The sequence below is a fragment of the Hippopotamus amphibius genome, chromosome 4 (genome assembly GCF_030028045.1).
Source record: "Hippopotamus amphibius kiboko isolate mHipAmp2 chromosome 4, mHipAmp2.hap2, whole genome shotgun sequence".
Lineage (NCBI taxonomy): Eukaryota > Metazoa > Chordata > Mammalia > Artiodactyla > Hippopotamidae > Hippopotamus > Hippopotamus amphibius.
The window spans coordinates 118668367-118693250 of record NC_080189.1 but is presented as its reverse complement, the minus strand read 5'-3'; the positions used below and the strand labels follow the sequence as shown (position 1 = coordinate 118693250).

General features: G+C 44.9%; 1 protein-coding gene across 23 annotated transcripts in view; it reads right to left on the bottom strand.

Moving 5' to 3' along the window:
- The window catches only part of PARD3 (par-3 family cell polarity regulator), a 608396-nt gene that overhangs the window by 178326 nt on the left and 405186 nt on the right, over window positions 1–24884 (bottom strand). For 21 of the 23 annotated variants that reach the window (XM_057730270.1, XM_057730268.1, XM_057730263.1 and 18 more), the window contains one exon: window positions 23532–23763. In XM_057730270.1, the coding sequence (XP_057586253.1) occupies window positions 23532–23763 (232 nt within the window). Of the gene's footprint in view, window positions 1–18901; window positions 19023–23531; window positions 23764–24884 lie in introns of those variants that run through there. The other 2 variants (XM_057730283.1, XM_057730282.1) reach the window with 1 other exon arrangement.

Genomic DNA, 24884 nt, shown 5'->3' with positions numbered 1-24884 from the left:
AAATGTCACCAAGAAGTCTGGTATTTCTCAATGCTAATTACCGAGGTCTTCACATCTAAGGAGGGCTTTGTTATAAGACTTGTCTTACTATTTACCCTAAGAAACGTATAGGTTAAGTGATATTGCTTGGCTGCGGAGAGAAGTGAAAAATGGCACAAGTTCAAATTCAGTGTCAGCTACCGGAAGCCAAACCCAACTCCTGCACTGGTGTGGTCAACACAGTCATCTAACTCCATCCCCTGCACTTTGTTTTGTCCCCCTCGTTTCTGCATATTTGCACCATCATGTGATTTAATCACTTCCTTTCTCCAGGAACTCGCTGTCCTTTCTGGAATCTTTCAGCATCTGGTGAATGCACATGTTGGTGTAGTCATTGTTCTACCCTGCCTTTGACCACTGCCTGGCTGTAATAATGCGCCAGGGCCCTAAAGATCCTTGAGAGATGCCGGCTGCCCACGGGCCATGTTCAAGAATCTGCAGAGCAAAACTGAAGACCCCATCCAGTGCTGTTCCTGCATCCCCATCTGCCTGCCTCAGGGCACACATTCACTCAAACCAAAGCAAAAGCACCAGCTTTTAACCTCATTCCTCTGTAGTCCTTTGAGTGATACTTTTCCTAAGTAGTTTGAATCCAAGTTTCTCTAGAAACCCTTTTTCAATTGATTCTGGTATAATCTTTCCCCACATTCTGGGTGTGAGTGGTGACTTGCCATAACGCATCACCCCGGTGATGAACTTAGGAACTGATTTTTGCCTTAAAGCCCTAAAAGGTAGCCGCTCTAAATTTTAGCTGAAGAAAATAAAAATCTAGCCACGTGTCTCTGTAGATTATTCTGTGCCCTCCTGTTCCAAGTGCACTGGAGCTCCATGTGCAGATCTGTACGAAGATGGAAGCCTCGGGATGAGGCATCTGGTCCAATGTCTTGATTTGGCAGACAAGGAAATTGAGGCCCAAGAGGTCTACATGAGGAGCTGTCCAAAGTCACCTTGCAAGCCAGGAATAGAGTTCAGGTCACCTCACTGAGTTTAAGAGACCTTGGTGGGTATGACACTCCTAGAGAAAATGAAATTCCCAGACCCATGAAGTTCACTTTGTGTAAATCCTAAATGAGACATAGAATTGAGCACCTATTGAAGGCTCTTTTGCTCACTTAATTACACTTAACTAGAATTGACTGAATTCTTATTTATGATCTTGATCTCACTGATTCTCACAACCGGCATATTAGGTAGGTGTTCTCACCTTCCTGTTTAGGGAAAACCCCCAGGAAGCACAAGGGGATTTAGTGATCTAACAGGTCATCTAGCAAGTAAGCAGCAAAGCTAGAATTCCAGCCCAAGACTCTTTTTATTACCACATCCAGCCACCTCCAAAGCTTTAGGAAGCAAAGGCAGCCAGTCACTCTATGCTTTTATACTGAAAGCAGTTGGTTAAAACATCTTTCTTGAAATCAATGAGATACATCTTGTACAGCCAGCAGCAAGGAGGTCCAAGGGACATCGTTCCTGGACGAGCTCTCCTATGAAGACCAGGAGTCCAGATACAAGGTTAAGAACGGATTCTAACCATTGGAAAGGATCACACAAACTGCCACATCCCCATTTCTAGGAGCCTGCCAAGATTTCTAAGTGCAGTGACACTTCAGAAGTCCACGTTGTCTGCGTAATATATGCAAATCCTGCCAGGCAACAGCAGAAGCCCGTCAAACCACCCAAACCCAATCAGAGGGTAACACAGCAAGAAGTCACTGTGTGCATGTCTCTTGTATAATGATGTGCTCATGGTTTCTGCACACCACCCTCCCCCCTTTTTTTGGGTGCCTCAGCCTCCATTTTATAAACGAGGGGGAAAAAAGTCCTCTCTAACGTGTCCTTCCCATACAGGATCTTCCATATTTTAGTGACATTTTAAGAAATTGCTACCACGATCGTGTACCCATTTGCTCAGCAGTGGCTTGTGGCAGAGCTGGATAAATCAGGGAAGAGAGGGCTGATTAGGAAAAGCAGAAAGCTCCCATTTAGGCAAAAAACATCATGGTAATCAACCATGATGAGAAGCAGCCTTGGAAAGGGTACATGACAACTTGATAGCGCTTTTGTCAAATGGAATGCAGTTTCAAGTCGGCGCAGGGTAGCAGGGGTTCTCTTTAAAAGGGAATTTGCAAACTTGAGAATCATTATTTGATTGTGTATGGTTTTCATCAGTGCTAGTCTGATTAGATTTAATAAACTAAATTTGTGTTGCTTGGCACCCAGGAAAAAAATAAGTGACCTTTCTTTCTTTTTTTTTTTTTTAAGAAAATATAGCTTCTACTTAACCAAGCTAGGAGAGCCTTCAGACATGTGATGTTCCCTTAATGGACAACGTATCCTTCTCAGGACCCCCATTAAATGTCCTTAGAAGTGCAGTCTTCCCCTGCGTAGCCGGTGTTATCAAATGAAGGATGCACAGATATGCCTAGTAACCCGACACTGCAGGAGTCCTGGATGGATATGGACAAGGAAATATTAAAGCAATTAAGAAACTAAACCCAGCACATTATCAATTTTGACTTTACAAGAATCATCATAAACTCCAAAGATCTTAAAAACCAAACCAAACACACACACCCCCCCAAAAAAGCATGAGATCCGAATATAATGACTTAAGGGGAAAAAAAAGTAAGCACAGTAATCCTTCAAAACATAAGATGAATACATAAATAACTCTGAAATAATATTTATAACCTATACTTAGAGCCATTCAAGTCAAGTGACAAAAGATGGGGCAAAGTGTATCTTAATCACGATATTAAAGCTTCCCTGACATCAGCTAGTTCATGGACCACATGACATACTTTCCGTAGTAAATAAATTTCCTCTTTGTAAAGAGGGGTCAATCAGCAATGGCTGTTCCGTACAGAATTTTTATAAGGCTTGATATACCTCATTTTTTTTCAAAACATACCGACACAGGTAATCAAACCACACTAACCCAAAACACCAAACATGCAAAGGCAAATAACATGCAGAGTAATTTTTTTGTTTCCCCCCAGCTACTACGTTGACTTTATAATAAATAATATATATTATTACATATAAGAAATATATATATACATATATATATATACACACACACATTTAAATATAGTAAAAACAAGACACAATTCTGATTTTTCTAAATACTTAATTTGGCATTAAAATCAGCCATGTCCACTTTAAACAATTTTGAGTCTTTCACACAACTACTTCTCTGGATCCTTTCTTTAACACTAGGCTCCTAATTCTTGCACTGTTCATTTTAATGCATTATTGTTTCGTAATACAATACTACAAATTGCAAATTACATTTGGCTCAAGGAGTGATTATGAAAAATACTATCACTGCTGCCTTTGCTCGAATAACTCTGATAATAATGAGAGATTGATTGAGCTCTAAGCAGCCCGAATGATGAGAAGGGTCAATCTGAACATTTCTATTAAGCTTCTTTTGTTAAACCCAACACTTTGCCAGGTTAGAGGCAAATAATCATACCCTACATCTGGTTACCATGGTTTTCCTTTTCCTAAAGCATCAGAACAATTTAGTAAGTGGTACTGCCCCAAAGGCAGTTCCTATAAGAAATGCTAATGAGACCTAAGTCAAAAAACACATCTATGTAAAAGGGCACTTGAAAGAAGAAAAAGTAAAAGACAGAACAATACTTTACAACACACCTTTTTTTCCACGCTATTAGGACAAAGAATCAGGAGTATTTAGTAACAAAGACAATTCTAATAATTTCTGTTTCCATTTGCCTGATCCTCAAACTGCCATCCAGGTTATAACTGCTTAGAAAGTAATGCAAACACACGCACAAGCTGAAGGGTATCTTTTTAGAGTCAGAAATACTCACCCTCAATTAAATATGTATTGCGATTCAAATTCTATGTTTTAACACTTGATACGAGATACCTAATCACAGGGACAGCTAAAACACCCTCAAATATATTCTCATCCTTATGTCTGCAGAGCAAATGAAAGTGTCAAAGACAGATAATGTGGTCACTGGAGTTTAGGGGAGGGGAGAAAGGAAACAGACTTTTTGGACAGCTCCTGGAAACTTCGAAAGATTAAAACTTCCCCAAAGATCTCATTATCTGTAAAGTTAGGGTGTCAGTCAGCACTTTTTTCTGTCGATGATAAGAAACAATTTCTGTTGATTCACATTTCTGAGAATGCTCTCTACAGAGTAAATTAGGAGGCAGAGCTTTTCATTTCTTATCTTTCAGTTGATTTGCATATTTGGATTTAACATTAAGGAGCTGACACGTTCTTTTAAGGCCCAATAGGGCTGTGCAGGCATATTACGAAGAGCTGGCGGCCACACCTAACGCTCAGACCAAGAAAAACAAGCAGGTGCCCGCAGAGCCTGTGGCTTCCCAGGCCTCCGTGCCCACACCCACCACCTACCTGCCTCACACCACCCTCTTACAGAACAAAGCACCGAAGGTCACATTTTTGGTTATAATCAGTGTTCTCACAGCACACCTGGGTCCTGGAGAGTCTAAGACACACAGAGGATGATCGTGTGACCCCAAACATATCAACGGCTCTTTTCTAAAAAAGATTCTTTACTCTTCTGTGCTGGGGCTTCACTCCAACACAATGCATAGCACTGGTATTGTTTACGACTCACCCGTGGGTAAGAACCCAGCTGGTAACTGGGATCCACAATCTTGGGACGGGTTCAGGAATCGAATGACAGGGGCTCCGGGGGAAGAGACATGTTTAGGGTCTTCCCCCAATCAGCCCGCCCCTCCTAGGAAGGAGAACGTGAAATCTGACAAGTGGCAACCACCACACTTTTCCTTGTTTGGCTCAAGAGTTCAACAAGCGTTCCAATACAGAACACGTAGATTTGTGCACTGGCCTGGAATTCCTCTCATCCCAACTCACGTCTACCGCCCAAGAACTGTCACGTCTGCACTGCCTGCTGTGTGGTCTGAGGCGCCATGATTCTCCGGCAAACACAAGGCGTATGTGGGGCTCCGTCACAACACACGTGTTCGTCCAACAAACCCTCCTGACACCAGAGCCAACACCACTCACATCGGTTTAAATCCCCACATCTCCCCAGGTACAGCTGCAGTTACAGGATATCATTATGTCGGTTTTCCTGGGCTGAAGTTCAACCTGTCTGGTCTTAACTAGTATAATCATGGTATATGAGTAAACTATCAGTAAACCATTAGTAAACTTCATTGAGGGCAATACACACACACACACACACACACACACACACACATACACACATATTTCTGGATAGAAATAAACTATACATCTTTCTTCTAGCAAAGGCACTCAGAATATTTACTAGGAACTAACACAGGAATAATTAATCTAAGAGGAGAAAAGCCCATGAGAACAGAACTTAAATAACAGGAGCTGACAGATGTGCAGCACCTTAATATTTCAAAAAACTTTCCATACATATCCTTTCATTTCATTCTTAAAGTGAAATGTGAAAAAAGTGGAGGTGAGGAAACTAAGGCTGATGGGGCCACGTTGGGAAGAAAAGGCTGCAAACTCTAAACCCCAAGTTCTTCCCGCTACAGAATGCCCTTCTCCCTCTTAGACTGACCTCAATCCCTGCAAACACCCCTTAGGTTCTTCACGTTCATTTATATGTTAAAAGTAAAGCAACATCTTTACTGCACTGAAATCACATTCAAAATAAACTGTAAGAAAGATCATCATGTACGCCTCAAATGGCATAACATCAACTAGACTATAAATACTCAAAAGCAACCAATGTAATTTTAACTCTTAAGCCAGGGGTCCCCCACATAGAAGGATGGCTGAGACGTGCTGCTGACAGATGGACCTGAGAAAATCAGACCCAGAACATCGAAGCATCCAGGTAAACTTATCTGAAGGTCAGCAATTCAATTACATCTTGCACAGCAGTTGAGACTGAGCAAGTTTCCTTGACCTTGGTATTGTCGAGATTTCGGGTCAGATATTCCTACGTGTGAGAGGGGGGTGCGTAGGGGTCCTTGTGCATCGTAGGCTGTTTAGTAGCCTCCTGGCCTCTCACCACCACATGCCAGCAGCACCCCCTCCCCACCTGCGACAACCATGTAAGTCACCAGACACGGCCAAAGACCCCTGTGGGGCAAATTCCTGGGGGTTGAGAACTACTGGGCTAGGCCTTAAGACAAACAACTAAGTTCACTGTGACAGCTTTACTATTACAAGGAAGAAGAAGGGGATTCGAAGGACAGTAGAAGGTGATTGGTCTTCACCAAAAACTCTCCCTTTATTTCAGGACTACTGCCTCTACACTAAAGAAGGAAAGGTCTTTCTACGAAGACGGTTAAGGCTGAATGCTGATGACCATCTAAGTCCCAGAAGGCAAGACCTAGCTGGACTATCTGGGGAATATATCCATACAAATTAGTGGGTTAAAAGGCAACCGAAGTTGTGCAATCAACATTAGAACACTGACTGAGAACTTGTACTCCAAAATCAGAAAGACATGAGTTATCGGATGTGTGACAGCTGGCACTATTAAATAATAATAAAAATACTAACCATACAAAATACTGGTAGCAAAGATTAAATACAACGTTTTTAAGCAGGTAACGCACTGCTGGCAGAATTCATTAATAAATAAAAGATAGTGTTCTAACAAAAATATCTATATATTCAGCCCCTCGTCCTCTGTTTCCAGCTAGCTCCTCTAGGCTCCCTAAGTTGGGAAGATAACGACCGCGTCAAGTGGCAGATATAATCAGGTTTTCCAGGATTTGTGGTCTTTTTTGGTTAAGCCAAAATGATCTGGCTGGTGGTGGTGGGGCTTGGCTGGCACAGCAGAGTGAGGTGGCCAGAAGCCGAGTGCTACGGAGCAGCTGCAATTTCAGAGGCCAGAGACCACCTGGCTTCAGAAACCATGCGATGGAGAGGCAGCTCCCAGGGGCAGGCACTCCAGGGCAGACTCTGCTAGTTGCCTACCCATATCTATCCACATCTATCCAAGAAGGAGTGTTTCCTCTCAGGTATCCCGCTTCCCAAGCAGAGGAAAGGAGACTATATCCTTTGCAACATCTGTAAAGAATCCCTTCTTCACAGCAATACCTCAACTGGTTCAGTCCCACAGTTCCCAGCAACTAACTTGCTCCTCAAGACGCCACCCTCACAGTCAGTCTACCAGGGCCAAGGGACAGCAGGATGGAGCTAACAGCCTTCCAAGAGGGAAAGAGCAGAACTAACTGAGAACCAAAGAACCCACCAACAGGAGCCTCCTCCATTCAGGCCAATACTGCCATTCGAGCTGACAAAGACTTCTGAGTAGAAGACAAGAAGAAAACAACACTCCCTGAGTCAGAAGTGATTTCATTTCCCCTCATTGTTTCTGAAGCTATGTGGGCATTTCTCCAGTTGGCGAGCAGAGACACCTTCACATACTTTTTATTATTTGGCTGTTCATGGTGTTTCTCTCTAATTAGACGGCTGCCTCTTAGCTGCATGTATTCAGGACCATGGAAGATACTTGGAGAAGAAAATATCCTTTCCTATTGCTGACCAGAGTACCTGAAAATACTATGAAAATTCTGCTTTAGTGAATTATGTAGCTCCCATCTCACAAGAAAAATAATGTTCAAAGGAGTTTTGCCAGACTAAATAGACAGGGGTCGACTCTAAGAGAAAAAGCATAAAACTTTGACAGTAAAGATAATAAGACCCATATGGATAAAACTATATTTAAATATGGGGCCTTTCAAAGAAAGAGTTCCTTAAGAAAATGTTATATAACTTTTTTTTGGTATTTGTTCATTAAAGTTGAGAAGACAGATCTAAACTCTTAATAACATTCTAAAGCTTTGTAATGCTTTCTAACTATGACCAAACAATAGCTAACTAGTCGCATTTTCTGCTTTTTAAACATTACTTAGTTTATAATATCCTATTACTGAAAATATAAAAGAAGTCCAAATTGTGTCACAGCAGGAAATACATATAATTCTACACTTTCCTAGGAAATATATTTCCAGAAAGAAATCTAGCTGCAATGGTTCTGAATGCAACAATGGCTATAAAGTGCAGAATACACAGAGTGATTCATGATATTAAAAATGCATATAAAAAATAATGGAAAGTTTTTAAAAAATGTTGCATATACATAGAGCACAGCCAGGAACCCTTCAGGAAAGGCCAGTGAACTAAAATCACTGACAGGCTCAATAAACCAATTCAACAGTCCAGATAAACCATTAATCATTTGAACATACCCGAAACTTCATATTCCCTTGGATGGAACATAAAACATGATCAGCATTGCCTTGAAAAACAAAAATATCTGCAAATTGCAGTTTATTAATTTTTTTTTTTTTTTGAAGCCACAGGAATGGAAGCACCCATGAATCTTGGGAAAATAGGTCCTGGGAAAACACAGTCTGAAAATGCATGCAGTGTAGGGTGAGGACTCCTGAGTATATGTTATAATAGTTAAATGTCACAATATTTAAAAAAAAAAAAAAAAGCTTTCACACAAGGTAATTTTAAAGCTGGTGCTCTGATGAAGTAAGCAATTTCTCTGACCTTGGGATTTTTCTTGTTTGGTAAACATGAGAGAAAATTGGAGGACAGTCCCACTGTCACTTAGCATCTGAGTCATCAGGGTCCACCCGCTCTGGTCACGTGCACAGCAGCCCCACAGCTGCCAACAGGAGGGAAGAGGACAGAGACGGGGACGACCAATTCCTCCTCCTCTGGAGAAAACAGCCATTCCACCGTCAACAAAACCATTCCAGCATTCTACTCACCTTGCCTCCAAGTTCTATTCTGGTAATAACTGACTTAAAAAAAAAAAAATTAATTCCTTATATCCTAGTTTGCACAAAGCTTTGTAAAAATCTACCGTTGGGATTCACATACCACTTAAAACATTATTTCTATTGCTCAAAACCAGGGGAATCTGGCACAGGTTTCTGTGCTTGCGTAGAGAGCGTTGGGGGAAAATAGAGAGCTTTGCTTCTTGAAACAGGAGTTATTACACAATACCCTCCACTTGGGAACAAGCACTAGCGTCAGGAGATTGTCTGCACTGGCATCCCACAGAGATGCTAAAGTACAGCACGAAACAGCGGTCCCCACTCAACATGGGTCCAGGGACACCTCCTGGCGTCAGCAGCTCCCAGCCGCCGAGGCCACGCGCTCTTGGGACCCCTCGGTGGGAGCACCTTTGTGTACGTCCTTCCCATGGATGGGAAACGCACTCCTCGTCTGTTGTATTTTCTAGAGTCCACGTATAAATGATATCACACAGTATGTGTCTTTCTTTGTCTGATTTATTTCACTTAGCATAATAATGCCCTCCCAGTCCATCCACGTTGCTGCAAATGGCAACATTTCATTCTTTAAAGAAGCAGACTCACAGATATAGAGAAGAAACCAGGGGTTCCCAGTGGGGAGAGGGGAGCAGGCAGCAGCAGCCTAGGGGGTGGGGAGTAAGAGCACAAACCAGTGGGTGTAAGACAGGATACAGGATATACCGTACAACGCGGGGACTACAGCCAATAGTTTACATTCAATATTAACTATAAAGGGAATAGAACCTTTAAAAATTGTGACTCACTATACTGACATCCTGTAACTTGTATAATACTATGCAACAACTATACTTTAGAAAAGTAAAATAAAACAAAGTAATTTTAAAAAAGAAACGTGCTCCTGCCCTGGCTTTGACAACCACACTTTTCCAGTTTTCCACCTCTCCCTGCAGCGGCCTCTCCTGGGTCAACTGCATCTCCTCCCGCCAACCGAGTCCCCAGGCTGAGCCCCTGGGCGTCCGAAGGGTCCTCAGAGCTCTGGGCTCTGCCCCTCTGCCCCTGCACACACTTCCCAGGCAGCCCCGGGCTCAGTCACCTTCTCCATCTTCAGCTCCCAAATCTCCACATCGCCAGGCCTCCCCCTCATCCGCCTCCGTCACCTCCGCGTTTACCTGCAGACAAGTAAACGCCAGGTTTAACACGTCTGTCTCCTCCAAATACGCAAATACGATCCTCTGAGGGTTTCCTGTCCGCACGTGACTATCCACCCCACCGACTGGGCCAAAACATGGAAGTATTTCTCACTGTTTTCTCTCTCACTTTTTATATCTAAACAAATAATTAAGTCCCCTAGATTCCTCCTGAGAAACAAATATTGTATCTCTGTCCCCTCAGCCACCACCATCTCTGGCCGTGATTTTTACAATAGAGGCCTAACAGAGTTCCTGTGTTCTCTCTGGTTCAGCCCTTTCAAATTCTTAAAATTAAAAATCATAATTTTCTAAAAAAAAATGTAAATTGTATCAAGCCATTCTCTTGAATGGCTTCCCAGTGTCCTCAGGGTAAAGTCCTGGGTCAGAAGTCCTTCAGGACAGGCCACCCTGCTTCTTAAATGCCTCCAGGCTCCTCCCCTACACCTCTGCAAACCTAAACAGCACGTTTCAAATTGTGTGTTTCAACCCATTAAAGACGTAAAACCGATGTAGTGGGACTCAGCACTTTTTTGAAAACGGCATTACAGAATAATAATAATGGCTCCAACAGCTAGCATCTACACGGCGCATTCTTTGTGCCAGGAGGGGTTCTAAAGTGTTTTGTACATATTCCCTCAGTTGAGCTCCCAAGCAACCCTGGGAAGCAGGTACCCTTATGATCCGCACATTACAACTGAGAAAACTAAAGCGCAAAGATAGTCACGAACTTGCCCCAAATGCAAGGCTGCTGAGGGGACAGCTGGGATTTGGACCCAAGCCGTCTACCTTCAGAGCCCAGGCCCTTGACCTCTATACCCTGCTGCCTCTCAGCATCAGAGCCCATCACGTGGCGGAAGGGCAAGGATCACACGGCTTCAATGTTTGCTGGAGTTGTTTGCGCGTATGTGTACACGGGGGTGCAGCTGGAATGTGGTCCTTGCTGAGGATCATACGAAAAGAGTCTGAATCCCTCTGATGCAAAATCCTCCTCTCCTGCAGAAACTCCTTCAGATACAGAAGGCACAACATCTACAGGACCTTGGTTCTGAGGTCCTCTTCGGGAGGGACGGTGGCTCTGCCTCCTGGGCTGGGCTCACCGGCTCTGAGCCCCACCCAGCACAGGCCCCCTCCCAAGGGCCACAGCATCAGGGCCACTGGCTCGCAGACCCCTGCTCTGGTTACACCTACCACTCAATTCCCCACACCTGGTGTCCAGCCTAGCCTGGAGGAGGCCTCCAGTAAGTATTCGTGGAATGTGCAGATTAAAGCTTTTGCCTCACCATTACTGAAAAAGTCATACACACTCCATAAACAAACTTGAAAAAAATCCACCCCCTCGCGGTTAGAAACAACGCTTTCCAGGTGAGTAGTTAAATACTTAGAACTCATTTCACTGCCCAGGTGACTCTTGTGTGGGGTGCGTGGTGGAACATACCTGCTACACTTTGCTTCTGAGTCACTTGACACCACTGCTGACGGGGGTGACAGAGGTGGGACTGGATATGGTGGGAGAAGGAGGCAGTTCCCTTAAGAAGTAATCAGCGGAAAAGAATATTAAAAAAAAAGTCTATATGTTTATAACTGAGTCACTTTGCTAAAGAGCAGTTTGGCACAACATTGTAAGTCAACTATACGTCAATAAAAATTCCTTTCAATTAAAAGAAGAAGAAGAAGAAGACGAAGCCAAAGAAGAAGTAATCAGGACCAGAGGTCCTGCCCCGCTCCACAACAGGTAAATGCCTTTCTTGCTTGAAGCACCATCTAGCGATAGCACTGCCCTTCACAAGACTTCTTTGGCCCCAGATCTACAGCTCTCCCTGCCAATTTGCAAAGAAGCTATGAAAGTTAATCTTTAATAGAACTGCTTACCAACTATGACAGCTCACCAGGAGGTTTACTGCTTATTTGTACTTACCTGAATGTAGAGACACATCACACCAAGTTTATTTTAGGGGAATCGCCTTTCCCCAGGTGTGCTTAGGACAACTCGGGTGTGCAGTAGAGAGTGTTCTACCCAAATGGTTATCAACACTTTGCCGTTGCCAAGTGGCTGCAGCTCAGCCCTAGAAAGACACCAAAGGAAAACCGCCCTCTTCTTAGAGTACCTGTCAACAGTTTTACGTTCTTAAAACTGTTCCAGAATCAACCCATCCTGAGATAAAGTAAGTAGATGCTCTCATTTTCTCAATTAAAAGTGTTTTTTGACACAATATTCTAAAAGGAGGTAAAATTAAAAAGGAAAGAAAAGAAACCTGAAATTCTAGGAATTCAAAAGTACACTTGAGATGCTTTCCTGACTGCTAACATCAGTTGTAAAAGCAGGAATTAGATCAATTATTTTCCCGTCAGCAGCAGCAGGAATCCGGCAAAGCCAGGGATGAGGCTCCCAGATGGACACAGTGAGCAGAGAAGCCCAAGGCAGGTGGCCCGGAGCCGCAACAGCCTCCCAGGGCGGGTCCCCAGGGCTGGGCACATCCAAGGACCAGGCAGGAGCTGATCTGGGCGGCAGGGACGGGGTGTGGCAGAGAGAGAGAGAGGGAGAACAGAGGAAACACCAGAGCATTAGGAGAGGAAGTAGAGGCTGAAAGCACATTCTCAGGAAAGGAAGAACAGCCTCACAATTGTTCTAATAGAAGAAAATAAACGAAACAGCAGCGATGGAGCCAGCGCAAAGGTGTGCAGGAAGAGAAGGGAAAAGGAGGTATGAAAACAGGAAGGGAATCAGAACCTTCACAGGACTACAGGCTGTCCTGAGAGAGTGCTGCAGGAGGAAAGCTGGCCTTTTTAAAATCATAATCGCCAGCTTTCCAGATACAGTACAGACGGGTTTGCGGGTCAGTTGTGGACAAGGGGATGTGGCAGCTGGTAATTTTTAGTTAATGATAAAATTCCTGAGTCCTTAGCAATTATTTTGGAGAGACAGAAGAACACAGAGGAAGCTGCAGAAATCAAATAGGAACAAAAGCCAGGTTCCAAAGGTACTAAGTTCCACATTTCCCGGCTAGCGGCAGGGCCTGCATTTTCAGAGCACACAGCAGCAGGGGCCACCTCACATGATGACCTGCACAGCCATCTCGGCTCCCACGCAGGGCTGGGGACAGCAGAGCCCACGGGCAGAGGCTAGGGAGGCCGAGTGGCCCAGCAGAGGGGTGGAAACCTGCCCCTAAAGGGGGACCAGCCTTCAAACCCAGGGGCCCCACCCTCGCCCACTGTGTGGCCTCAGTAACTAGTTCACCTCTCCCAACCTGTGGGTTTAGTTTCTTCATCCATCAAATGGGGCTAGAAAGAGCACCTACCTGACAAGGCGATTGTGAGGGTTAAAGGGTTATTGCGAATAACGCTCTGGGCAGCCTGTCCACCGGCCCCAGCACTCCGTGACCGCTCCCGGCCAGTGGACGCATGCCACCCGAGTGATGCTCTCTTCCTCAGCTGAAAGTCATAATGACCAGCCCATCACCCCCCAAATCAGAAACGAGGGCCAAGAAGTGGTCATGGGTGGATAGCCCTCTAAAGTAACTAGAAGAGCAGAGACAGAGACAGAAAGTCTTAGTACAGAAAGTGGGGATATTTTCCAGTTAGCTTGTGTCAGTTCCGTTCAAAATCTCTGTTCCTTTGTGTGGACAGAGGATGTAAAGTTGTTGCTTTAGTTTCTGTTTAAGGACTGGGATTATAACATAAACCAAAAGACAGTGAGATAGAGAGAGATGCTGTTTTCAGTACAGATGAAAGGTGAGTTATATTATAAACATTACAGATGTTGTGGAAGGAAGGAGGTGAGCTGTCCCCATCTTGGTCAAGCCACACCTTACTGATCGGGACCATTCCAGGCCCTGCGGGGCTGGGAGGGAAAAGGGGAAAGCTCTTGAGCCCCGCCTAGGCATGGGGGGAGTCTGTAAACTAAAGCTGGTTGGAGTGGCCCCCAGAAAGGGGGAGGTCAGCCACCAGGTCACTCTGGGGGCAGCTGTTCCGAGAGCTTATGAAGAGTAAAACCAAGGTTCTGACTTCTTTTAGGGACAGGATCTTACACCATCTCCTGCAGCTTGACATCTGAGGCTTAGGAAGACATCCATTGGGCAATTTTAACACTTACTCCTTGTTTGAATCTTGAATGACCCCTCAACCATACGACCCCCAGCCTGAAGGCTGGGGCCTGCCTGATAGGAGGGACTTAACTTGGAAATTCTATCATCTTTTTTGCAAGTCTGATGTAATAGAAAATTCTTAAATCATTTATGGCTACTAAGAGCAGAGAAAACGGTCACTTCCACAGCAAACCAAAGAACAGGATGTAGCTCCAGGAGCATGAAAAGGCTTGCTCCCTGGGGACCATCTCATTAGTCAGAGGCCAACTCGTGCGGTGACTTCATCTCCCAAAGGCGGGGACAAGCACCAGCCCGGCCCTGGTGCGCTCACTGCTCATAAGCTGCAATAGAAACGCCTCACCTGCACTGTCAGCACTTACTCTAGCAACTTCATGGACTTATTTACCTGTTTATGCAGCAAACACATTGTCTTAGTTTGGGTTTCGCCAGAAGCAGATCCTGAGACAAGGGTTCAGGGCCTTGGTCTGACGGAAGTAGCTCATAGGAGCCATAAATGATTTAAGAATTTTCCATTACATCAGAAATTCTGGTTGGGAAGTGGTGACGGAGCAGAGAAAGGAAGGAAAGGCAGCCCAGCAGGACGGTCCCCAAGCCTGTTTCCCCTGCGGGCGGGGAGACCGATGCTGTGGGCAGACTCCGGGAGCTGGAGGAGGGGTGGCCTCCCCACCTGTAACCTGCACAGGGCTCCCCAGGGCTGATTAGCACAGATTCTGATGTCAGGAGGTCTGGGGTGGGGCCTGCGATGCTGCGTTTCTACCAGGCTCCCAGGTCCTGTTGTGCACTCTGAGGGCTAAGGGCACAGACGGACACCTTAGCATTCTAACCTTAAGGCCGTGGGGCCTGGAGCGCATTCACAGGGCTTTCCTGGGTCATCGGTGGAGGCTGCTCTGAGCAGGCGTTGTTGCAGGCACTGCCGGCAGTTCTGCACCAAGGAGATGGGGGATCCGGGCAAGCTGGCATCTGGTACTTTCCCTGGGCACTGACAAGGCACCAGGCAGTCTGCACGGGATGCAGCAGGGAAATGGGGGTCACAGTCCCTACCACTGTCGACTTCTCATTAAACCAAGCAAGTGGGATGGAGTGTATGTTAGGGGGTGGTTAGTGCAAAGGAGAAAAAGAATGCCCACAAGTAGGGCAGGAAGTGTCCCGTGGGAGAGAGAACAGTTTGTGGGGCAGAACAGGCCCCCTGAAAAGCTGACACTTGAGGGAAGATGTTAATGGTCCAAGAGTGAACCCGTCCGTGATTGTCTGAGAAAAGAGTATTCCAGTAGCGGGGTGAGCAAGGACGGAGGCTCCAGTGGGCCTGGCAGTTCAGGGAAGAGAGCAGGGGTTAGTCAGGGTGATGGTAGCAGAGCAAAGAGTAGAAGGAATGAGGTCAGAGGGCTGGGGGAGGGGCGGATCCTGTAGCATCCAATGGGAGACTAAGGATTTCAGCTTTCATCGGAGAGACCTGGAAGCCAGGTCTCTGGCTTGAGAGGAGGGACTTCTAGCTGTGAAGTTAAGAATAGGCAGCAGAGAAGCCAGGGCGGGAGTGGGGAGAGGAGCTGGGGGACCACTGCCCAAATCCCGGAGGGGAGTGGGGCTGCTGGAACGTATGAGGACCACAGAGATGTGTCGAAAAGAGATCAAATGGGCCTTTGTTCTTGTACATAATAGATTAAATGTGGGGCGAAAGGAAAAATAGGAACCAAGGACGACTCCACGCTTTTGGATCTAACCGAGAACAGAGCTGCCATTACGTGAGAAAGGAAGACAGAGAGGAACAGTCCAGAGAAACACCTGAGCCGCGTGGAGAGCACACGCTGGGTTTCAGACTGTCTGCCCCACCCCCACCCCCAACTGTCTTTAGAGCCCCGAGGCTCTGTTTTCTAAGAATGCAAACATTCTGTGTTACAGGAAAGAGGAAAAGAGGAGGAGACTGAGGCCTGAGCTTTGGGCACTCCAGTATCTGGAGAACGGGGCAGGACCAGAACTGGCAAAAGAAGACAGCTACAGGACAGGGAGGAAGGAGACCCCAGCAGGGTGACATCAGAGAAGAGCAGGAATCAACGTGTAAAACGCTTCCCAGACCTAGGAGAGTGTGCGAACATAGCAGGAAGATGCAGCAGTAGAGGCCGCTGGTGGCCGGGTGAGAACAGGCTTTACAAAGCCAAGGGACAGGCAGCCTTCACTGAAGGGAGTTTAAGAGAGAACAGGGGACTTCCCTGGTGCCGCAGTGGTTAGGAATCCACCTGCCAATGCAGGGGACACAGGTTTGAGCCCTGCTCCGGGAAGATCCCATGTGCCACGGACCAGCTAGGCCCATGTGCCACAACTATTGAGCTCGTGTGCCACCACTACTGAAGCCTGTGCACCTGCAGCCCGTGCTCCGCGACAAGAGAAGCCATCACAATGAGGAGCCCACACACCACAAGGAAGAGTAGCCCCCGCTTGCCACAACTAAAGAAAGCCCGCACACAGCAACGAAAACCCAACACAGCCAATAAATAAATAAATAAGTTTATTTAAAAAAAAAAAAGAAAAGAGAGAGAACAGGAAAATGGAGGCAGCAGAAAGAAACTGATCCCAGGGTTTGCTATGACAGGTAGAGGAGAAAACAAGGCAGTAGGAAAACGAGGCAGTAGTTGGAAGAGGGGGTAGGGTAAGAGAGACTTTTCTCTAAGGTGGAGGATAGAACAGAGTGGGTGATGTAGGAGGGAAGAGCCAGCGTCTGGGTGCAGGAGAGAGAAGAATTGCTAGAGCAATGTCCCAGCATAAGTGAGAGGGGATCAGACGGCTTGGGGGGACTTGGCCTGAGCTTAAAGCATGGGTGGCTGATTGTCCTAAAAAAAAAAAAATTTAAGTAGAAAGGTTAACAGGAGACCATAGGTTATTTCACCATGATAGGAAGTCTAATCCAATTTTAGTCTCTTGTTTCTAAGCTGGCGGTTATTAAATATAGGTCAGAAGAAAACCATCGAACATTCAATTATGTAAGAGGTCCCTTCCCCAGTGAATTCTTTAAAAGACTGTTGGAAAGGATTAAACAGTGACTTTTATATAATACTTTGTAGCTTGACAAAAGTCCATTTAGGAATAACATGTACTTGATCCATTATATTTAATATAAGAGACAGAAAGAGAGTCTCTAACGGCAACAAGCAAAAAGACTCAGAAAGAGGATTTCCAATCTGTGTTGTGGTGAATGTCATTAACCAAGCTTGTCTCCTAGTGCAGTTTTCAGTGGCGCGTGGTATTTATTTACCCGGTGTTAGTAAGGAGTGAATAGTCACTAGCCTTCAATTTTCACATCAACGGCAGAAAAAAGGATTCCATTTTCTACACAGTCTGGTATTGAAATTGACTTAGCATCTCAGAACTGTCAAAAATTTCTTTTACGAAAAGGTTTGCTTTACAGAGACTATAAAGTAGGTGTCATCCTTGACACTTGCGTTCTGTATTCAGGCCGCGGGTCTCTGGAAAAGCAGCATTAAAGAACATCAGGAAAGGTCTCAGGGAGGCCCGGCCGTCACGCTCCTCGCCCCCCGGCTCCCTCTGCAGTCAGTTTCCGCGCTGGAGATGTCAGAGGTGCTTTGCTTCAGCTTCTAACGAGAATCCTCGCCAAGGATGCTATCAGCTGCCCTAGGACTCATCTTTGCTAACAGGTCGGTCTGGCACTTACTCTCCTCTGTTAAAAAAGGGAACCTCTGTTTCCATTCACATTAAAAGAAGCATATATTCAGTACGGGATTTACAAATTCAGAACTGATTCCAAGGAAATCTCCCAAAAGATGTACTTATATGAAGGACCTGTCCTCTGTCCAGATGAGAAACAAGAAAACAAATGTATGCAAAATCGCTCTCTTCCACCTCCTTCTTTCCCAGGACAAAGTACTGCCGGGGAGGGGGCGAGGGTGGAGTGGCCAACGGCCACCAGGTCAGAGCGAAGGTGAATCCTTCTCACGAGCACCCACCCCACCACCACAATTCCATTTATGACACGGTCTTCCTCTTCATCATCGCATTTCTCTTTGAGTGGGATGCAATTCTACCACTCTCAGGAAACAGAGCTAACTCTACAGTCTTTCTCTGAAATCCCGAGGGGCCATGAGGCATGAAGGGGTTGTGGACGAAGGCTTCACTCTAAAGGAAGGACAGTCTGAGATCCACCTGCACGAGCTTTCACACCTGTGATGCCAACATCTGGGCTGGCAGCTCTTTCCAGAAATGTTTTTTATAAAAGAGCGTGTGCTCTCACTCCCTGGGGTCCCAGCAAACCTCAGAATCACTCTTTGGCAACGTCTCTCTATTTTTTCACACTGGAAGAACCTGCTGGTTCAGCCTTCCCTGAGCACCCACACCTATTTTCCCAGCCCCCCGTCTGTTTGTCTAAACTGTGTAACCTATCGAGGGATGAACCTTTGCCAAAAAGTCCCCTTCAAACTGGCCCGTGTGTCCATTGACGGATGGGTGACCATCCCAGCCCACACACCTCATCACCCGCAGACTGTTCCTCTGTCTGCCTGTGTCCACAGACAGTGTCACACAATGAAACTAAAACCAAAGCACCCATAGGTACTCCCAAAGCACCCATCCTCACGCCCAACGGGCATGGGCGGGTGAGCTCTGAATACACCAGCAGCGAGGACACTGGTTTTCCACTATGAAAAGGGGGCCATGAAAGAGAGGAAAAAACACTTCTCTGCCTTGTCGAGCCGTCAACCCCCAAGCTTGGCCTCAAGAACAGACAGTCCCAAAGCGATTCACACGGACATTACGAAAACATCAAAGCTGCTGATGTCGTAAACAAAATTTGTCGACAGCCACTAGGAATTCATTAAAAGTACATTTATTGTTTGTTTAAAAAAAAAAACAAACTGTGCAATATGTGCTTCTCAAGACATTTGGACTCTGGTTTGTTGTTCATCTCTTCTCGGGCTTCAGTTTGGTCAGGCTAAACGAGAAACACGGTACAGACACACGGTTAGTGAGCACAGGTAAGGCAGGCAACCACGACGCGTGTTCGTTACTCTCTCAAAAGCCTACAAGGTGCGAGCCAAACTACGGCACTGAGTTTTATCTGATCGTGTTCACAGTGTTCTGAAGACAACTATATTCTAAAAAGGGAAAGACAGCTGTATATCTGATTTCAACCAAACAAGCTTTCAAGCTAAGTTATCCTTTTCCTCGTACAGAACTGAATAAAACCATGCTGTAGGGACCCAGGCAATCATCTTCAGTGTAATTGGAGGATTCAGTTTTAATGGTAACGGTGCAACATGGCTTTTGCTTTAGTGGTCCAGGGGGCGACAGGCCCTCGGCCATCATGTGTCACAACAGCACACAAAGCACCTGAGGCGTGAGTGAGGTCACGACCAGGAACTTCTGGTTTCAGAGGGCAGACGATTCCCCGGCATTCAAAAGAGAGCGATTCTAATTTTCCAGGAAAGGTAGCCTCGAATTACACTCATTCGAGGGCTGAAAAAAGGGGGAATACATACTTTTAAATGCTTACTATCTGAGAATATTGTCCCAAATAAGGGAGTTTATTATCATATTGGTTATTTCACTTTGGATATGCAAACTCACGCAAAAGCACATTGCTTAACAATGCTGTTGCCTTCCTTTAAAAACGGACACATTTAAAACATTAAACGACAGATCTCTCTTCTTCTAAAGAACAGACTTAGTTCCCTCTTTGGTGACAATTCCACACAATTGCAGAATGCTCAGAAATATTTTATAATATTAAATTTGAATAGCCACGCATTGGAGAATCAGACGTATACAAAGTTTCCACATTTCAGCCCCTCTCTCTGCCCTGCACTTTTCACGCAGAATAATCACATCAACAAAGTCGCATTTACCTGTTTAATAGAGAAACTCAGGTTTCTCAGATCCAAAGCCATTCTAATTAAGGCAATGGGGGTACCTTAGGGGCAAAAGAAGATGTCGTCCAAACAAGGAGAAATTCATACAAACATGGAACACGTTACGTTTGTCATTTCATTCCTTATAGGTTTAAATTTGTGATTTAAAACTTGCATTAAGGCAGCTTTTGCACTTCATATACTCTATAATTTACAAACAGAGGAGTGACTCATAGGACTCCCAACCTTCTTTCCTAGACCTGTTTATCAATAATGAAGTCGCTTTTGTGACTACTATTCCATGCACGAAGGAGAAAACCATGTCGTCTACAGAGACCAACGCATAAAAATACCTACTCAAGGTGCCGTGGTTTCCTCTGGTCCAGTTTTTGAGACATGGTACATCTATGTGGCCCTCGTCAAATGTAACCAAAATCACAGACAACTTACAGGGGCGGGAGTACGGGATGTGTGTTTGGGGGTCAAGGGGAGGGAGGTCAAGGGGAGGGAGGTGGTGGGGAGTAGAGCCCCAAGCCTGCTTGTGAAGGAAAGCATATTATTATTCCCTCAAAAGGCTAAAGAGGAAAAGCTCATGTGCCTAAAAAGCTAGACTCCCAACATCTAACGTCACTTACGCTTACCTTTTGCTTTCTGTTAACTAAACCAAAAAACAGAAGCAACTCATAGCAACACCTCCCCCCCCATACATACACCCCTGCTTTGTACTTCAGGCCTACATTGGGCAGCTATAGTTGAACCTTACAAAGTGTTCTAAGAAATTATATGCACATACACGTTTTGATTAAGGTATTTTATAGCAACACTGCTACAGAAATCACATCCTATTCTCCTCAAAAGAAAAAAGAGGAAGCGACTAATTTTTAAATCTTACTATATTCCCCTCTGTTATTTAAAAAAAAAAAAAAAAGGAAACATAAAAGAATCAACCTGAAAGTCTATTTGTCTCAAATAATTGGATCCAGTAGGTATGGAAGGCAGTAAAAAATGTTTTGAAAAATCTAACAAGGCTTTAAGAGTCTTCTCAAATGCTAAGGACATATCATCATGGTGTGAAGGAGTAAGAGCCAACAGACAACCAAACAAAAAGCTTATTTTGGTCTAATAAAGGATTCTCAACTCATTCTCAAGGAGGGGTATTCGGCAAGCTTCAACCACTTCCCAAAGGGAAACCAGACAGAAGACAACCACATTCAAGAAAACTAGACGAGACACTACAACCTGTTAGTACATTTGCCTTCTCCATGTGGTGGTGTGTGGCCCTCCTGGGAGAAAAAGCTCTGTTTTGTGGAATTCATACACTTCCTGGGGTATAGGTACTCCCAGCATGGCTGATTTTCAGCTGCCAACATGTAGTATCAGCATGCCGTGCCAATACAATGAGCGTAAACAACCTCAAAAGCAGAGGTCACAGCAAAATGTAATCAAATAAACAGGAAGTGGTGACTTTTGAGTATTAATTACCTCTGGTTTTTATAGAACTTATCTAATTTTTAATAATGGCTGGGTTTAACAGTCAGTTGGCAAAATTTCTAAAAATTGAACAACTGACTCTCACAAGCCAACATGGGCTGACTTCCAGCAAATCGGTCCCAGAAAAGTGCGGACGTCCATGATTTTCTTAGTTGCCATTCTTAAACACTGGGAGACTGTGAGCTTGGTTTTTAGCAAATAACTTCAGGCCCTGCACTTAAACACAGGAGTTGATTTTCAAGACTACTCAGGCCTTTGAAGTTACAAATGGGCCAACTTCTTTATCACAAAGCTGGCTTTCACTACGGGTCAGAGACATAATCTACAGAATCTGATCTAGAGAAAACATCATATAGTGTTTTACGGAACTTTAGCAAAAATGGGGTTGGGTTGGGTTGCATTCTGGGTCCCTTTGAAACAATATAAATTTCCCCGTGGCCCCCACCCTCACCACTCCCCTGGCCCCCCAAAGAAAGCCCTACCACAAAGGCTCTCTTATTCTAGAGTTGCAAGTTACAGAAAAAAATAATGTATAATTGAAATAATGTATAACTTCTAAAATAATTTATAAACAAACTAGAAGTTTGCTTGTATTTTTTATTCCACGAGAAGAACAGAGCACTGAATCCATCAGATAAATGGATGAAGGAAACCTACAAGCCGTTAGCCTTTAGGAAGGCTTGGAAGTGAGACTGGGCTCCAGGCCGGATGCGTACATCCTAGGGGAGGTTTCCTCTTCTTTCATGTTCTCTGATTTAAAGAAGACAGGGGTGCAAATTCCCTCGATGTTAATGGATGGGCAACAGCCTTATTTCTGTGCGTTACGTACGTGCCCGATTACGAGCTGTCAGTATGCATATACGGAGTGAGAAGCCCTCTGCCTAACACAGAAACTGAAATAAAGTGGCAGTTAGAGCAATTCCATCCGTAAGTGTTCCTGGACACGGAATATAATGATGAAAGATGATCTGACTGCAAATGCACTGAAGAGGAGCCGTACATAAACAAGAAAAACTCTGGTGTCAAAGGATGCAAATCCCAGGTTGTGAAGCACTGAGGACAGAAGAGCAAGCGTATTTAAATGAAAACCGATACTGCTGAGGGGCCGGGCTCTGTGTTACCTGCGTCTGTAGCTTACTTCTTCCACGCGCTTGACCTAGCCACACATCCACAGGACGCATCTGGTGCGTGCGCAGCCTGCAGGCTGGGCCTGAGTCCTTCACTTCACGACCCTGACTTATCTATAACCCCCTGAGTTATTGAGGTCAACCTCAGGACCATAACTCAGGACATTCTATGAAAATAAAAACTCTTGTTCACATTTTGCAATTAAAAAAAGGCTAAAAGGAAGGGATTCATAACGCAGGATAACTGCTTTTTGAAGAGTCAAGGGGCTATGCCGTCTGTTTTCAATTTTAAACCATCATCTTGATGTGTTTAGGGGTTTAATTTATGGAACAATCAAGCCATCTTTATATTTAACATTAAATACCTGAATATTATAAATCACCTCCAATGAACATTTATGAGAGAGTTTCAGAGCAACTTCTGAACAACCTGTCACTTTTATTGTGCAGCCATGATTTGTAAAAAAAAATGATATGCTAAGTAATCCTAGAGGATAATTTAGGGGCACAAAAACAACTGTCAGGAAACAGCCAGAGCCTGCGTTTAATGAAATCTTTACCGACTGAAGTAATAAGTATTAAATTAATCAACACAGCTTAATTGAAGCTCTATTTGTAACATTTTTTATTAGACTTGTTATTAATGAACCTTTATTCGCTACCACTAACTTCAGCTCCATGTTCAATTTCAACAATGAACCATTGTTCACATACACAAAAGAACAAACAGGGCTGTAAGGGCCCTTTGTCTCTGGCCCTCCTTCCTTTCAACAGTTATTTACATGGTTGGTAAGATAGCATCTTTCAGGCTCTTTAAAAGGGTCTGAAATAGCTCAAGTGAAATCCTTAAGAAAGTAAAAACGCAGCAGCGAAGCCTGGGAATGAGAGAAGAATCTCAGGCTGACCTCAAAGTCACAGTCCTCAACCTTGCACTGGCCTGGCACGTACACGTGGGGACCGGCTGGCAGCACCTACCTGAACATGTCTCCCAGGCCCCTCAGCTTCCCCTTCTTGGCTTTCAGCTTCTCCTTCTCCTTGTCTCTGTCTTTCTTCTTCTCTTTCCCCGTTTTCTCCTTCCTCCGATCAGTCTTCTCGCCTCTCTCCTGGTTTCCGTTCATCTGTCTCTCCAGAGAGTGGGAAGGCTGGTCGCTGGCTGTGGAGACGGACTCCCTCCCTGATCTTGAACTTTCTTCCGTGTCTTCTTCCACTTGGAAGGAAACAAACACACAAAAAACATAAGGAACCGGGGGAACCAAGGGGACAAAAATAAGGAGGCTGAAGTCATGTGAAGGTTTTCTTTCCCACATTTCCAACGAGGCCTGCAAGGCCGTTTACTTCTGAGTAGAATTAGAAGGAACACATGATGCAGATGATGACTACACATCTGTGAACTCCTGTGTGAAGGTGACAGGGCAACAGTAAGAGAGTAACAGTAATAATAAGAGCAGTGCTAACAGTAACAGTAATCTGGCTCCCGGGCTGGATGGCTTCCCTTGTATTGACATAGAGCCTATATTGCTGGGTGGATAAGCAAGCCCTCATTGCGCAGCCGACCCCAAGGGTCCTGTGTACCACATTTGCAAGATGAGGAACAAGCAGCCCCTCGCCAAGAGCTTCCTTTCCTCTTGGGTAAAAGGTGATGTTAGCTCCACCCCAGCCACTCATGAATTTGTTCAATTGCACTCCTCACTAGTAAGCACACCAATGCCAGCACAGGACTTTGTTCCTCAGCCTCCCAAATACGTCCCTTTGTGATTTCTGCATAGAGAAGACGAGATCTCCACAGCCTTGCTAACTTTTCCTTATACTGTCATTAAGAGGCCAACATCATAAGTCAACGTTCCTATGTGTTCTACCCCGAAATAATTTTGCATGTCGGTCGACACAATGGCAGGTGAGCAGAGGGGGATGGAGCCACGAAGGCATAAATCCAGAGCCTCACACTCCTTTGAACTTTGCAGATAAAAGCTCTACTCAGTGATAACAACATTCCATCCTTTGAAGCAACACTCAGTAAGCATATGGTCCAAGGGCAATACCCCGCACCTTTTTGCATGTGAAAGAATGACACGTAACTAGAGTAGGTTTCTACCTCCAAAAGAACTTTAGGAATTTCTATATTAAGAAGCAATAGATGCACCCATCAACAGTCATTCTCATAAAACTTTTTCCAGATTAACTGCCTAAGCCGTTCTTCCAAATATAATAAGAATTATTGGGGCTCCAGATCCCCCCTTGAAATCTGAGGTCATTGCCCCCCTGCATCAATGAATAAAGTATGAATCAGTGTTTTTTCAGCTTCTTCTAACACAGAAATATACAAGACAG